The sequence below is a fragment of the Pollachius pollachius genome (genome assembly GCF_949987615.1).
Source record: "Pollachius pollachius genome assembly, chromosome: 3".
NCBI classification, from domain to species: domain Eukaryota; kingdom Metazoa; phylum Chordata; class Actinopteri; order Gadiformes; family Gadidae; genus Pollachius; species Pollachius pollachius.
Window position 1 is genome coordinate 47,797,642 of NC_136936.1, and position 13,686 is coordinate 47,811,327.

Below are 13,686 nucleotides of genomic sequence, written 5' to 3' on the forward strand. Positions count from 1 at the left end.
TATGTCTTTTTGATGTCTTTATTTGTAAAACCATGAGCTATGAGCCTTGGCTCTGTATTCAAATCCCCATTACTGTTTAATTCCTCCTCCCACAGACGTCTGCTCACACATCTCTGATGACTTACTGAGAGAGAGAGAGAGAGAGAGAGAGAGAGAGAGAGAGAGAGAGAGAGAGAGAGAGAGAGAGAGAGAGAGCATATATGAGTGTGTATAGTTTAGTTATCAGACTAAAGGATCTGTGAGTCACACTTTAGGCTCAGAGGTACAGAGTAGTACTACTTCCCTGTAGTATTAAAGCTTGTGGTACAATAGTTTTCAGTACACCTGACGGATAATTATAGCCTGTAGTACTATAGCCTATAGTACTGCAGCATGTCTGTAGTATTCTCTGAACGAGTGATTTCTCTCTCCCCGTCTCATTCCTCACTCACGATGGCCTGGAGACCGTCCTGAACACGTGACCTCACATTCTGTTTAGAACGGGAGGTCACGTGACCAGGAGGGTCCCCAGGAAAGACACGAAGGACCTCAAGCCAGAAACGAAAAGATGTCTTGAGCACACAAGTTGTTAATTAGTGGTTCACTGACTTGGGGAATTTCCTGCTGATCCAGAGGTGATGAGAAATAGAGTAGTCACGTGTGTGTGTGTGTGTGTGTGTGTGTGTGTGTGTGTGTGTGTGTGTGTGTGTGTGTGTGTGTGTGTGTGTGTGTGTGTGTGTGTGTGTGTGTGTGTGTGTGTGTGTGTGTGTGTGTGTGTGTGTGTCTGTGATCAGCCACAACATCCCCAGCTGTACCCCACCCCCTCACCCTCACTGCAGTCCATCATGCTGATCCAGCTTCATTAAGGGGTTTCATGCACATCATCCGAACTGATTTACCTTTTATGACATCACAAATGAATTGAGGTTATTATTCATGACTCCAACAGCACACATGGGAGTGGTGTTCACACACTCCCTCAAGCCCAGCGTTTATGTACTTAGTCTTACAGGCATCAGGTGGGTTTTATTCGGAGGCGGTCTTATTTGCATAATAATCAGTAAAACATATCAAAGAGGAGGCCCACGTTGCCGCATCGTAACTCGATGTCACAATCTCATTAAACCATAACCCCCCCAGTATCTTGTTTATGTTTATGAACGTTGATGTTTCATACGAGCTTTGTGTCGCCTTCCCTTTATGGGAATCTTAACTCATATTAAACCAGAACTTGCAGAGATCATTTTTCTTGTAACACAACAAACAAACTGCAACTTGAATATGTTAATCCCTATTTTGGAATACCATTTTGCTAATTAACCTTTCCATCATATGTATATATGTTGTTAAAACTCAATGGGGCAACTCACAGGAATGCATGGAAAAGATTCACCCTGGTTTGACGATAGATCATCCACTCAAAGGTTATTTATTGTTATCACGCAGAGTCATACACAGATTTGTATTGATATTCATGTCAGTATCCAGGACTTTTAGTTTAGTTTAGTTTATTTGTTTATAGTTTTGTGGACAGTCCCCTTTGATTAACTGTACATTAAAAGGAGCAGCTTTAGCCTATTTGGTTAATTTCCAGCTGTAGTCTCCAGCCAGTTGTCTTGCTGCTGAATGTGAAGCCAAACTCCAGAGGAAACCAAACAAACAGGGGAGCAAGTCCACCTGCCAGCCTGTCTCCTAAACCTGTTGATCTGAAGTCTTACGACCTCTGCCTGCAGCACTCCAGGGAGCTGTGTGTGTGTGTGTGTGTGTGTGTGTGTGTGTGTGTGTGTGTGCGTGTATGTGTGTGTGTGTGTGTGTGGGAGATATCGGTGCTATTGTGTGTCAGCGTCCTGTGTAGTTCATATCTCTCCACGCAGAAAGTTGAAGGCTCTCTTGAGAAATCTGTTAATCTGTCTGGTTGCTTGGGATGCAACCATTCCATACACACACACAGACACACACACACACACACACACACACACACACACACAGGCACACACACAGTGGCTTTCATTCAGTTTACAAAAACTGCCAGACACGGTATGTTTATCTGCACATATACGTCGATTGTTTGCGTGTGTGTCTCTGTGTGTGTGATATTGCTTTGTGTGTGTGTGTTTGTGTGTGTGTGTGTGTGTGTGTGTGTGTGTGTGTGTGTGTCTGTTATGAATATATTGACTGCTCCCCTTTTAGACGTTTCATGCTGTCTCGGTGAAATCCACAATTTCAGTGTTGTTATGTTTTCAGAGCAGTCGGTCTCTGAAAGAAAATGAAAGGAATGATATGAAAAAAGAAAGGGATAAGGAACAAAGGTTTGGGGATTCTCCGGTGCTCTCTGGTGAGGAGAACTTGTCTAGTGCGAGGAGCTCTCAGGAAGGTTGGGGGGGTCAGGCCCCCGGTCGGAGGTGCTGAGGTCTGTCCTGAGAGTGCCAGGTTCACACCATCCCACTCTCAGCACAAAGACCACAGCTGGAGGTCTCTGCAGGGTTACTTCCCAAGACACGCCTGTGATGGATTATAACCTGTGGATTCGTTTCCTGTGGGTGTTTGTACGTGTGTTTGTATGCGTGTGCGTGTGCCTGTGTGTGTGTTTGTGTGCCTGTGTGTGTGTGTGTTTGTATGTGTGTGCGGGGGCCTGTGTGTTGGTTTGTCTGCCCGTGTGTGTGTGTGTGCACATCTGTGCATGTCTGTGTGTGTGCCCGTGTGTATGCATTTCTGCATTTATATTGCTTGCGTGTGTGTGTGTGCGTGGATGTGTGCACGGCTGTGTTGCCTGTGTGTTTGCTTGCACATGTGTGCATGAATATGTATGTGGCTGTGGGTGTGCTTGCATGATTGCATTTGTTTATGTGTTTTTCCTGCATGTGTGTGCGTGTATGTGTGTGTGTGTGTGTGTGTGTGTGTGTGTGTGTGTCCAGGTGCAGCAGTGGCGGGCCCGGCAGGAGGAGGTGTCCCAGCTGGAGGCGCTGATGGCCGCCAGGCGTCAGGAGGAGGAGGAGAGGCGTCTGGGCAGGAGGCGGGACAACGAGGCGTCGGTCAGGTCACACCAGAGAGACAAGGTAAACGTTGCGGTCGTCACCGCGGGCGACCCGCTGTTCAGCTCATTCGTAGGCTCGTAAGCAGGCTTGATTTAATTGGATGTCTGTTCCTGCTGCTATTCATTAAACATGAAGCCGTCAAGAACACACAGCCCATGAATAAAAGATTTGCTACCAAATAACCAAAACCATTGTGGACTTTTTATTTTATTACATTAGAAAGAACATCTAGTTCAATTAACATTACGTTTTAATCACGAGGACATATTATGTAGATTCATGTTTTAAAGTGTCTTTTTGTTTCATCGTTTCCATCTATATGGTTTGGTGTATTGATTTAAACTTCCTAAAAACCCCAGTGAATCAAAGCAGGTATATATAGTAGAATATATATTCAGATATAACCATGTAGATGATGTCTTTGCATCTGTAAACAAGCTGTTTGTGAGTTTTCTTATGACCTCGCTCCATCTCTGATTAACGCAAGCAATTAAACTGCTTTGGATTCCATGTTGTTTGGCACAATCGCTTGACGGGAGGGGAAATATCATCTTGTTTCCCTCCTCCCCGACTCCTGTATGTTCCACAGATGATCTGGAGGAGCTCCTCTGAACGCAACGAGAAATCAGCCGCTATTGATTCTGATTACAATTATTTTTCCTCTTCTTCTTCTCCGTGTTTGTGTCGCAGTTGAAGGAGTTCTACGCGAGGCAGCAGGAGAGGAGGGAGGGTCTTGAGAGGAGAGACGAGGAGCGGCTGGCTCTGCTCAGGAGCTCCATGGAGGAGCAGGCCAGGAGGGACCAGGAGAGGTGAGACTCCCGGCCCCGGGGGTCGTCACCGGGGGAGACCCAGCGGGGACCTCCGGGGAAGACCTGGAGCACTACAGAGTGTAAAAGCACAAGCCTCGGTGCTGGCCACACGGCACCACGTGTGTGGGTTCAACCCGGGAGTCTCAGAAGGATAAGGTCTGATTATGGTCCCACGTTCACGCAAGACAATGGGGTTATGGGCCCGTTATGTCCTCGCGGACCCTCCTTGCGTCCGACGCAAAGGCCTGCGCCTCCCAAAAATTGTAACCTTCCGTCGAGGCGACGCAGCAGCAAGGGCTGTGATTGGTGCGCTCACTAAAACCCGACGCGGAACCATAAAGGTTCACGACTGCGTCGAAGCGTCTGCGTGGTCCTTGGGTTGCGTGAACGTGGGACCATAATCAGCTCTTAACAGGCTCCTGCTCCTCATGACGATTAACTTACTTCCAACACCTTCTGCCCCTGTGGCTCAAGAGCTCTGGCAGGGCGGTAAGGGGTGGGACAGGAGTAAGAGACACAGGGGGATGGGGGGTGTTTGACAGTAGATGTAAGGGCGTTTGGCAGCCACATGAACCCCCCCTCCCCCCTCCTCAGACACCCGCAGGGGTTGTCTGGGGAGTGCAGATAGAGCGGTGTAAGAGAGGTGGAGATAACCCCCCCACACGTCTCTCTCCCCAGGGTGCGGTATCGCGAGGAGACCCTGCAGCTCCGCAGGCAGGAGAGAGAGGCGGGGGAGCTGCAGCGGCAGAGGGAGCAGGAGGAGACACGGACGCGCCTGGAGGCCCTCAGGAGCCAGGTGGGTGGGTCAGCCCGGAGGTCGCGAGGTCCGGTCTAGCGGCCCGGTCGAGCGGTCGGGTGGTCCAGTAAAGGGGTCGCTTGGTCCGGTCGAGCGGTCGGGTGGTCCAGTAAAGGGGTCAGTCGGTCCGGTCTAGCGGCCCATGGTGGTCCTGGTTGATGTTCGGCCTTGCGGCTTTGCTGCCATCTTCTGGTGAAGTGTTTGACATCGCTGCTGTTTCATTATGCTGGGGGCCGGATAGAAAGATAGTCGCTAGGGTCTTTGACTCTGAAGCTGAAAGGTTGTGGGTTTGAAACCCAAAGTGTGTAGTATTCCTGCATTTCTTCGATTTAATATGTTGAAACTTAATGTCAATAAGGTTGCCGTGGTAGCAGAGGCCGACCCAGAGAGGATGATGGGGGAGACTGAAGCATGGAGGAGTCGTCAGAAGGAGGGATGTGAACCCCAGAAGCCCCTATACAACATCAACACATACACAGACAGCCAGGTGAGACATAGCCATAAGCTCCGGCTTTTCCACTGAAGCTCAGCCAACCAGACAATGGCAATATGTTTACGGGTTATTGTCAGATCGATACGTTTGATTCAAGAAATATGCCCTGATAATGGGGTAATGAGGTAGTTATGAAGGATTCAAAGGCATGGTACCTCAAATGAAGTAAAACAATCTCTGAAGTGGAACTTTAACCGGCTGGTTGCTGAGTCACTAAACCCTCTTTATTGTTTACATCGTTAGTGCTCCTCTAATGTTTGAATGACATCCGACCCGGAATACAAAGTTATGTAAGGCAAGTCTCTGGCACAACAAAACAATGTTTAACTTAGGTGGAATGTCACAGAATTCCAGGGCCGTTCACGGTACTTGCCTGGGACCCTCTGCCCAGTGGAGGGATCATGTTGGTTTAGTGTTTACGAATATGGAACATAATTGGTTACTTATCCTAAATCTCTAAAACGTCCAGTATCACGAACGGCCTAAATGTGTACCCTTGTACTTGGTTGAATTTGTGTGCATGCATTTAAAAGATAATGATGAAACAGGATAGATCCAGTGGCCGGTCCACATCAGGGGTCCTCGGGATCGTCTGAGGTCATGCGTCCCTGTGTACAGATCGTGTCGGACCCCAGGGTGCGCGTGGAGCAGGCGCTCCGTGAGGCGGGTCTCCACCGGACCCCCTACGCACGCCAGATCCTGGCTGACATCCGGCCCCCCAGAGCCCCTCGCAGAGACACGGTGCCGGCCGGCCTCAGGACAACCCCTGGGTCTTAGGAAGGGAAATGACCCAAACATAAACGCACAGCAGTATGGTATGGTAGTTTACACTATCAGATCATGTAGAAAACTAACGTCATTTGTTTCTAGAAGGATTTACATTGTATTTATTATTGGTCTTATGGACCACGTCTTTATGGACTCTTTAGAACCATGGTGGACCATGGTTCCATGGTTTGAATGATTTATGTATAGGCGTAACCCTGTTATGACACTTCATTAATATTACTCTGTTGTTTCTCATCGTCAACCAAATGAAAGGAGCTAATATACCTAATGAACCTGTTTCCACTGGTAATTGACTAGTTATAAGATTGTATAGGATTATTATATAATATTATTATAGAAATTGAATTATTCCGACAACGCGTTTAATTGGCCAGTGTGTTGCAAAACACACTATGTATTTTGAATGTATCCGTTTGGTGTGTAAAGTGTAAAGATGTAAAGAAACCATAATAATTGTAAAGAACACTGAGAAATAAGCTTTTAGAACACTTTATTTTTTCATATTCAACATGACACTGTAACATTATACATAATACATTTCGCAGTACACAAAATATAAATACAGACAAAATAATTTTGTTAAATACATTAAATAATGAGTAAGTGATCAAGGTCAAAAAGGGTAACTCTTTATATAATAACTAGAAGCTTATCAGAAGCACCAAGGCATGAGGAGCAAGAACACATATCCACATGGTAATCACGTTAATCCATCATTATACACACATATATATATACTGTATATATTATATACACTTCATTCGTAGCGGTGCAGGGTTGGAGGCTTTAGGACGGGGTTAAAGGCTTTAGGGCGGGGTTAGAGGCTTTAGGGCGGGGCTTGAGGCTTTAGGGCGGGGTTAGAGGGTTTAGGGCGGGGCTAGAGGCTTTAGGGCGGGGCTAGAGGCTTTAGGGCGGGGTCAGGGCGATGAGTGCAAGGCGTTTTTTGATGTAGTGGGCCACCAGGACCTGGGGCCTCTGCTGGTACTCCACCAGGACATCCTCTGGGCTGGTGATCTGGTCGCCGTCGAAGCGGTTCAGTAGGGTCACACAGACCACAGCCGCTGGAGAACGGGCGGAACACAAAGACATTAGCCATGCGGTGACCCAGCGACGCAGGGCCGATGGTTCTAGTGCGAGGAACGTCGACGCTGGCGGGCCGCTAGATGAAGGGGACTGTGTGGGGGGGGGGGGGGGATGGTGGTAACCTGAAGCGACACGTCTTGTGTTTGAGGCCTCACCTTTGAGGCCGCACACGCGGCACATGGCGGCGAAGGCAGTGGACTCCATCTCGATGTTGCGGACCCCTGCCTCGTAGGCTCTCTGCAGGTACTCCAGCTTCTCCGCTTGGGAGAAGGAGCACAGCGCTCCGTCCAGCCGCCCTTGGCCTGGGGAGGCAGAGGACGGCATGTTTCAGTGTCAAGACAGTGACAAGCCTGCGCTTAAGTTAGTTAGGTTGTCCTTTATTGTCCCTTTTTGGGGGGAAATGATGTAGCCTTATTACAACACAGCCCCTTTAAATGGATTCAAAAAGGGCGCGTAAACATCCCAATGCAAACCATATGGGCCTTTATAGTAGGAGGAGCGAGACTCACCTTCATAGAAGTCGTTGGTGCACATGGTGTTCCCGATGACGGCCGGGAGGTTGGGCAGCTCTTTGGAGCACTGCAGGAGCTCCTGGGACACCCCCGCGTCCAGCTCCGTGCTCCTCATGATCACTTTGCCCAGGACCACCTGCTCGAACTGGGGTAGGAAGTTGTAGTCCAAGGCCTTCTCTGACACCACCACCGTCCCCGGAGCCAGCCCTGGAGGGCAAAACATGAGGACGTGTAAAAAAAACAAAAAAAACTACATTCCCCCCCCCATCTGAACAAGGCCTATTTTGAGGCTGCCTGAACCCAGCGGAAGAGGTGGTGAACTTACCGACTCCCCCAGAGGTGCCCAGGCGAAAGAGGACCACGTCCCGACAGTGGGCGTGGTGAAGGAGCTTGATGAGCTCATGCAGCATGATGGAGATGGAAGGGACACCCATGCCATGCTAAAATGGGCAAGTAGACAGAAAAAACAATGTTATATTGCTTGCCATAAATACAATCAATAAAGAAAAGCTTGTCAGTCTGGGAGGCTCATAATGGTGAAGTTGGGTCAGTTTACAACCATGTCATTGTTAGGATACAAGTTGGGTAATGCAATACTCACGCTCATGGAAAGCACGGGTCCAACTTTGTACATGCAGTAGCGATCGGTTGCCTCGCAGATGTCCTTGGGTTCATCATTGCTGCCGGGCAGATTCAGCTCCGTGTGTATGAACTGGGCGAAGGCCTTCATGCGTTTGGCACTCCCCCCAACACACACAAACTATATAAGGAGAAAGGAAAATAAATTACTTTCTCTTGGCGTAATAGAAAGAAAATAGCTTTACTTTTAACATTCCTTCTCTCTTGAGCGAAAAATGTCCTCCACTTATTTTTCCAAGAGCAGCTTTCAGAAGCTCTTTATTTTCTTGTGACCCGTTCTCACAAACCTTGATGTCTCCAAACATCTCAGGAAGGTTGTGGGTCTTGGTGCCCAGGCTGAAGTGATAGAGAATATCCTCTTCCATGCCGTCCAAGTTGGGATTGTTCACATGAAATGTTTCTCTGTGGAAAATAAATTGTGGCTCAGTTTCATTCGGCAATTGACGACCAGAAACTCACCCTTTTCATCCTGACAGAATTGGTTTTGATAAAACAGTTTATCGTAGAATTAAACTGACTCATATACTCACTCAATATATTCCTTCCGGTCATTTCCCATGCAATTGAGCAGAATTGGTGCCATGACTGCAGTGGTTTGGAAATCAAAGTATAGAAATCTTCTGATGTAAATAGTTTGGTTTGGTAACAGAATGCTCACTGCTGGTTTATGAGTTACGACCTCTCGATGCAGTGCTGATATAGTAGTGAACCCTGATCTAGTGAGAGGGACGATTGGCTCCCTGTGGAGGCGTGTCGTATGTACTTAGCGGCAAAACACTCAAAACAAACAAACATGGATTGCTAAAGTCAGGAATTCCTGTTGCAGTTGTAGTATATAGTATATATAAGTATATACTTGCGGAAAGAAACACTACAAATGGACTCTCAAGCGATTTTAAAATGCAAGATATACTGAGTTGTAATAAATACTGAGTTGTAATGTAAAATACTGGGATAGCATCACACCACAAAACCGTTACATAACATGAAGTTGCTTTGACCAAATCAACATTACACCACAATACTTAGGTTAATAGTATAATACTAGGTGGTAAATACTGCAAAAACCTTGGAAAACTGATACTGTAAATCAAATGTCTTCTTAGTCTTGAAAGTTTTCAACTGTGCATCACACAATCACTACAAGAAAGGTTACAAAACACTTTATTGAAATTTCTCCCAAAAAAGAGTTTTGAGGACAATTGTAGGACATAGGAGAACCAAACAAACGAATGTTACACACATACTGCTCATCATATAAGGCATAACTTCAAGGACATGAGTTGCTATTCATATATATATATATATATATATAGGGCATTAATAACAGGCCTGGCAGGCACTAGGAGGCCATCTCACATTCATTAAGACCGGCATAAAACTGTCATATCTTCAGTTTTAATGTGGTATAATGTTATCTGTTAACATTAGCTTACATTATTCGAATGCAAACAGCAATAGAGACAGGAATGCAAAGTTGAATCAGTTAATAGCATTACAAGCTCAGGGAAGTGGTACCATTACTGGTGTGACAGGCTGAGGGAATTTGTGTCTATTACTAGTATCACTGGCTGAGGGACGGCGTATTTTGGCCAGAGGGAAATTAATGGTATCCTCTGTGTGTGTGTGTGTGTGTGTGTGTGTGTGTGTGTGTGTGTGTGTGTGTGTGTGTGTGTGTGTGTGTGTGTGTGTGTGTGTGTGTGTGTGTGTGTGTGTGTGTGTGTGTGTGTGTGTGTGTGTTCTTCCCGGTCTCAGACGGTCAATCTGTTTATTCTGGACACAGACAGACAAAAACAATTGAGTCAGCCAACCCGTTGTACACAAAATCGTCCTCTTATCTGGGTGACAATCAGCTAGCCATCTTTATTGACTGAAGCCAATTTTCATGGTTGACATCCAGAAGCACCCTACCAGTTATGCTGTTTTTCATCAATCACCAAACCCAAAATTTGGTTATGTATTATTTACCAAGTGGATTCCCACTAATCAGGTAGACATTACTTTTTATTATTATTATTTCCCCCTCAAACCATCTATTCTAATTATGATTGAAAAAGCTTAGCCTTATTTTTAATAAATGACAATATCGGACCAAGCGTGATGGATAATTGACCAATGATCTGTAATGAACAATAGAGAGCGGAGAACCCCATCTAAAGTACTCACTTGATAATTTACGTCCGGGTGTAGCTTTCTCTTCTTCAACGTAACCGAAGCTCAACAGCTTGGACATGCTGACGGGGTTGGGTTTCTTATCAAAGGCCCTGGAACGATAGACCAGCACCAAACACACTTTTAATTTATTCATGAACTTATCCATTAACAACAGAGCCAGGGGGTCGGTGAAGACCGTTCAAATATTGACCCATAAAACAACTGCAGTGGGTGTCGCAATCGGAACAGATTCCCAGCGGAACCTGACATCACTGTGACCAAAGTCAGGGCCCAGATACTCTATTACAATAACAGTGCCGACGGAAAACCATGACCGAGAGCAGAATGTACCCGGCCCCCATCAAAAACAATTCGTCAAACAATTTATGTAGTGGAAACAGGAACAGTTGTGATGCCTTGAGTCACATGGTCATAACCCGACTATCAGAGCCGGGTTTTGACCTGTCACTGTCATTCTTACAGACGGGGACCAACATTTGCTGGCCTAGAAGCTGTGCCAATACCAACAAGGACATTTATAGAGGTCAGGGATCTGGGAATGTGTCCAACCGTTACAGCCAGCTAATTACCAAGTATGTCGTATGAATGCCAAATCTAATTTAAAAGCAGACATGCTGCAAAGCAGGGGGGTCTTTCCCATGGCTTGGTCTCACACTTTCCTATGGCGTCGCTTGTAGGCTAAAAACTATTTTTAACCAGAAAATGCAAGATAAGAATTCTGCTGCAGTAGGAGTTTAGAGTCTGTTCACCCCAATGCAGAGTCATCGCCTCATTCAGCTTCTCAGACTATACGAGGAACAGCACTGCCATCTTGTGACCAAACCTACTTACAGTTTTTTGAAGGAGGAGCTCATATCTTGGTCATCAGTTGGGCTGACAACCTCCTCGTCATCCAGCTGCACTCAAAACAAACACACTTTAACCACCGGCACTTTAACAGGCACAATTTCAGCAACGGGTAGATCTAGGCTCCTATTTCTATGATGTATGTATTTTTTAAACCTCATTGTTAACATCGTCCTTCCCATCGTCCTTCCCTTCGTCCTTCACTACGTTGCCGTCACCCTTCTCCATATTACCATCCGTCCCGAATGGAGCGGCCATGAGTCGGGAGGAGGCACCATTTTTTTTTAAATCCTCGTTACTGTGTGGAGAAGAAGAAGGTCATTAATATACCTTGCACTGTGGCTCTTGTACCCCTTTATGCATAATCATTTAGCATTAAAAAGTATTATATATTGTTTTGTTGTTAGGAAAATGAATGCTATTCATAATTAAAATGATAATCAAGAAGGTGGTCTGTATTTTATCTTATTAATCATTAGGACATGATTTTCAATAAATAATTGGTCCTCTAGTACTAACCGTATGGACACCCAATCTGTATTGATGAATGACCATTCACCGTCAACCAATAGTAAGGATGAATAAGGGATATATTGTTTGTGGATAATAACAGCCGGTGGTGATTAAATATTCTGGTCACCTACCTTATGTTTCCATTGTCGTCTGCTGGTTCTTCAGAGTCGCCAAACCAGTTTGAAGGCGTATACTGAGAGGGTTTGGAAGCAAGAGTCTCCTCGTGCCAGAGAAGTCCTTTAGCGATCAGTAAATAAACCAAACAGTGAGGGCACATCCGGGACAATATATTGAACATATATGAGAAGAGCTGCAACGTCTCGAGTTATCCTACCCTTTTGTCCACCCTGCTTGGCCAGTTTGACATAGTCAGAGTCAGACTCCATGACCCCCACCCTCCTTCCACGGGCCTTCTCTTCTGGGAGGCTGTCAGCTTCTGTGGACAGGCCCGGGATCTGGGAGGTCGGCCCATTGTTACTTTGGTACCCGGTTTTTAAACCTGTGGCGTGAATAAGGGTGGATGGGGAAGTTAATACATCGCCACGTACTCCCACATGTACCGTTTACAGTTCCCTGAGGCAGTAATCAGCGCAGCATCCCCCCACCCCGCCCCGTCTAGCACCTCTCATCCTCCGTCTCAGCCCTGGAACATGACTCAGCTGATGCCGCCAGCAGAGGGCTGTGCAGACCCCTTACTCGCACTCAGCAACAACTCATACACTAAAAAAAAAACCTATGGAACATATGTTGTGACATACAACTGCGTGAATAAAGGCTGCGGTGCGTTGTGTGTGACGTGAGCGGAGTCAAAATGGCCAAAAAATATGACTTGGGAAGAACCACAGCCCCGTTCGTCTCCTGTTTAGGAAGGCCGGATGTTGCTACGGAAGTAGCTTCCTAAACGTAGCCATGCCTTTATTATCATCAGCAGGGAGTAACCGACTCGGTTGTTGGGGTTAAAGCCGCCGTGTTGTGTTCCCAACAAGCGGACATTTCAGGGTGTTGCAGTGAATCGCGATGAAACGCACAACCGTAGTGACGCGTTGTTTTAAAATGTTAAGTTATTTAAGTGACCCGACGGTAACCGGTCGGTAGTCTCGTACGTGTTCCGTTCTATCGTCAACGCCTTTCTGGACCGCGAACGATGCTAACAGGGAGCTAGGCTAGGGACCTGACCGAGGCTAACGGAGAACTAGGCAAGGGACCGGACCGATGCTAATGGGGAGCTAGGCTAGGAACCGTACCCACGCTAACGGGGAGCTAGGCTAGGGACCCGACCGTTGTGCTAGCAGGGAGCTAGGCTAAGGACCAGCCCCGATGCAGTGCGCAGGCCTTTGTTGTACTTGCCCGATTTAGTGGTTTGCTGGTCGTTATTCATGATTACTGATGTTGCTTCTATTGGAGACAGGAGAAAAGACCCAGCATGTTGTCACCAAACATCACATCCAGACGGCCAGCGCCGTCCCAACGACGCACACAGACCAGCAGTTACCGTCCAACGGCCGCATTATTAAACATGACGAACGTCGCCCTTCTGGGAAAGCGTTAAAATATAACTGTTTTCTATCTGAGATGAGAGAGGGGGAACAATCATGGGGAAATAATGACTTGTTAATTCACAAGATAGATGTCCACCTTACCCGTTCGGCGAAGAGATGGGAGTGATGATGAGCAGCAGCAGCAACAGCACCGATTCCGTTGGGTCTGGGTCTGGTCGCTATGGTAACGCGGTGTTGATCATAGAGCGGCGGGACCTAGAGCGGGCGCGTCTGGTGGCAGCGCTCCATCTTGCATTACGACGCACTTTCCCTCCGTGTTGATTAAAGCACATGCACGTTCTATTATATCGTATTTCTATTAGCTACAACTACACCGTATCCCAAACGGCTACTGTGGATTTTGGTGTGGTTGTTATTACATTGTATTTTTCGTTTTAATTAATAGGGTATTTAGAGTATAATCCACAGATCGAAATAAAAATTCACAACTTTAATTCACTATGTGTGAATTAAAGTTG

The 13,686-nt window shown here is 46.6% G+C and overlaps 3 protein-coding genes across 3 annotated transcripts in view; 1 reads left to right on the forward strand and 2 right to left on the reverse strand.

Annotated features, from left to right (window-relative positions):
• The window catches only part of LOC307073884 (coiled-coil domain-containing protein 148-like), a gene marked incomplete at both ends in the record, with an annotated part of 23,481 nt that extends 17,592 nt beyond the window's left edge, over window positions 1-5,889 (forward strand). Inside the window, 5 exons of the mRNA XM_079733843.1 lie at window positions 2,895-3,035; window positions 3,705-3,823; window positions 4,502-4,619; window positions 4,978-5,106; window positions 5,731-5,889. Of these exons, the coding sequence (XP_079589969.1) occupies window positions 2,895-3,035; window positions 3,705-3,823; window positions 4,502-4,619; window positions 4,978-5,106; window positions 5,731-5,889 (666 nt within the window). The remainder of the gene's footprint in view (window positions 1-2,894; window positions 3,036-3,704; window positions 3,824-4,501; window positions 4,620-4,977; window positions 5,107-5,730) is intronic.
• A 784-nt stretch (window positions 5,890-6,673) lies between these two features.
• Window positions 6,674-8,753, reverse strand: upp2 (uridine phosphorylase 2). The gene is made up of 7 exons (XM_079731460.1): window positions 8,666-8,753; window positions 8,423-8,537; window positions 8,098-8,256; window positions 7,822-7,936; window positions 7,494-7,703; window positions 7,140-7,286; window positions 6,674-6,962 (listed from the first exon to the last, which is right to left on the reverse strand). Exons 1-7 carry the CDS (start codon window positions 8,716-8,718, stop codon window positions 6,808-6,810), a joined length of 954 nt encoding a protein of 317 aa, XP_079587586.1. The 5' UTR covers window positions 8,719-8,753; the 3' UTR covers window positions 6,674-6,807.
• Window positions 8,754-9,782: 1,029 nt separating this feature from the next.
• On the reverse strand, window positions 9,783-13,362 carry LOC307073971 (uncharacterized protein). Its single transcript, XM_079733943.1, has 8 exons — window positions 13,310-13,362; window positions 13,017-13,064; window positions 12,004-12,168; window positions 11,801-11,906; window positions 11,313-11,454; window positions 11,142-11,206; window positions 10,302-10,399; window positions 9,783-9,908 (listed from the first exon to the last, which is right to left on the reverse strand). The coding sequence occupies exons 2-8, from the start codon at window positions 13,045-13,047 to the stop codon at window positions 9,904-9,906; spliced, it is 612 nt and encodes a 203-aa protein (XP_079590069.1). The 5' UTR covers window positions 13,048-13,064; window positions 13,310-13,362; the 3' UTR covers window positions 9,783-9,903.
• Window positions 13,363-13,686: the final 324 nt, after the last annotated feature.

Bases quoted from the DNA above. Each gene is read 5' to 3' on its own strand.
- upp2 (XM_079731460.1), bottom strand. From the start codon at position 8,718: ATGGCACCAATTCTGCTCAATTGCATGGGAAATGACCGGAAGGAATAT. The intron at 7,704-7,821 runs GTAAGTTCACCA...TTTGCCCTCCAG, and splicing joins GGGCACCTCTGGGGGAGTCG to GGCTGGCTCCGGGGACGGTG. The intron at 7,287-7,493 runs GTGAGTCTCGCT...CTGCCTCCCCAG, and splicing joins CACCAACGACTTCTATGAAG to GCCAAGGGCGGCTGGACGGA.
- LOC307073971 (XM_079733943.1), bottom strand. From the start codon at position 13,047: ATGAATAACGACCAGCAAACCACTAAATCGG. The intron at 12,169-13,016 runs GCAAGTACAACA...TTCACGCCACAG, and splicing joins CCAGCAAACCACTAAATCGG to GTTTAAAAACCGGGTACCAA. The intron at 11,455-11,800 runs GTAGGTGACCAG...TTCTCCACACAG, and splicing joins GACGACAATGGAAACATAAG to TAACGAGGATTTAAAAAAAA.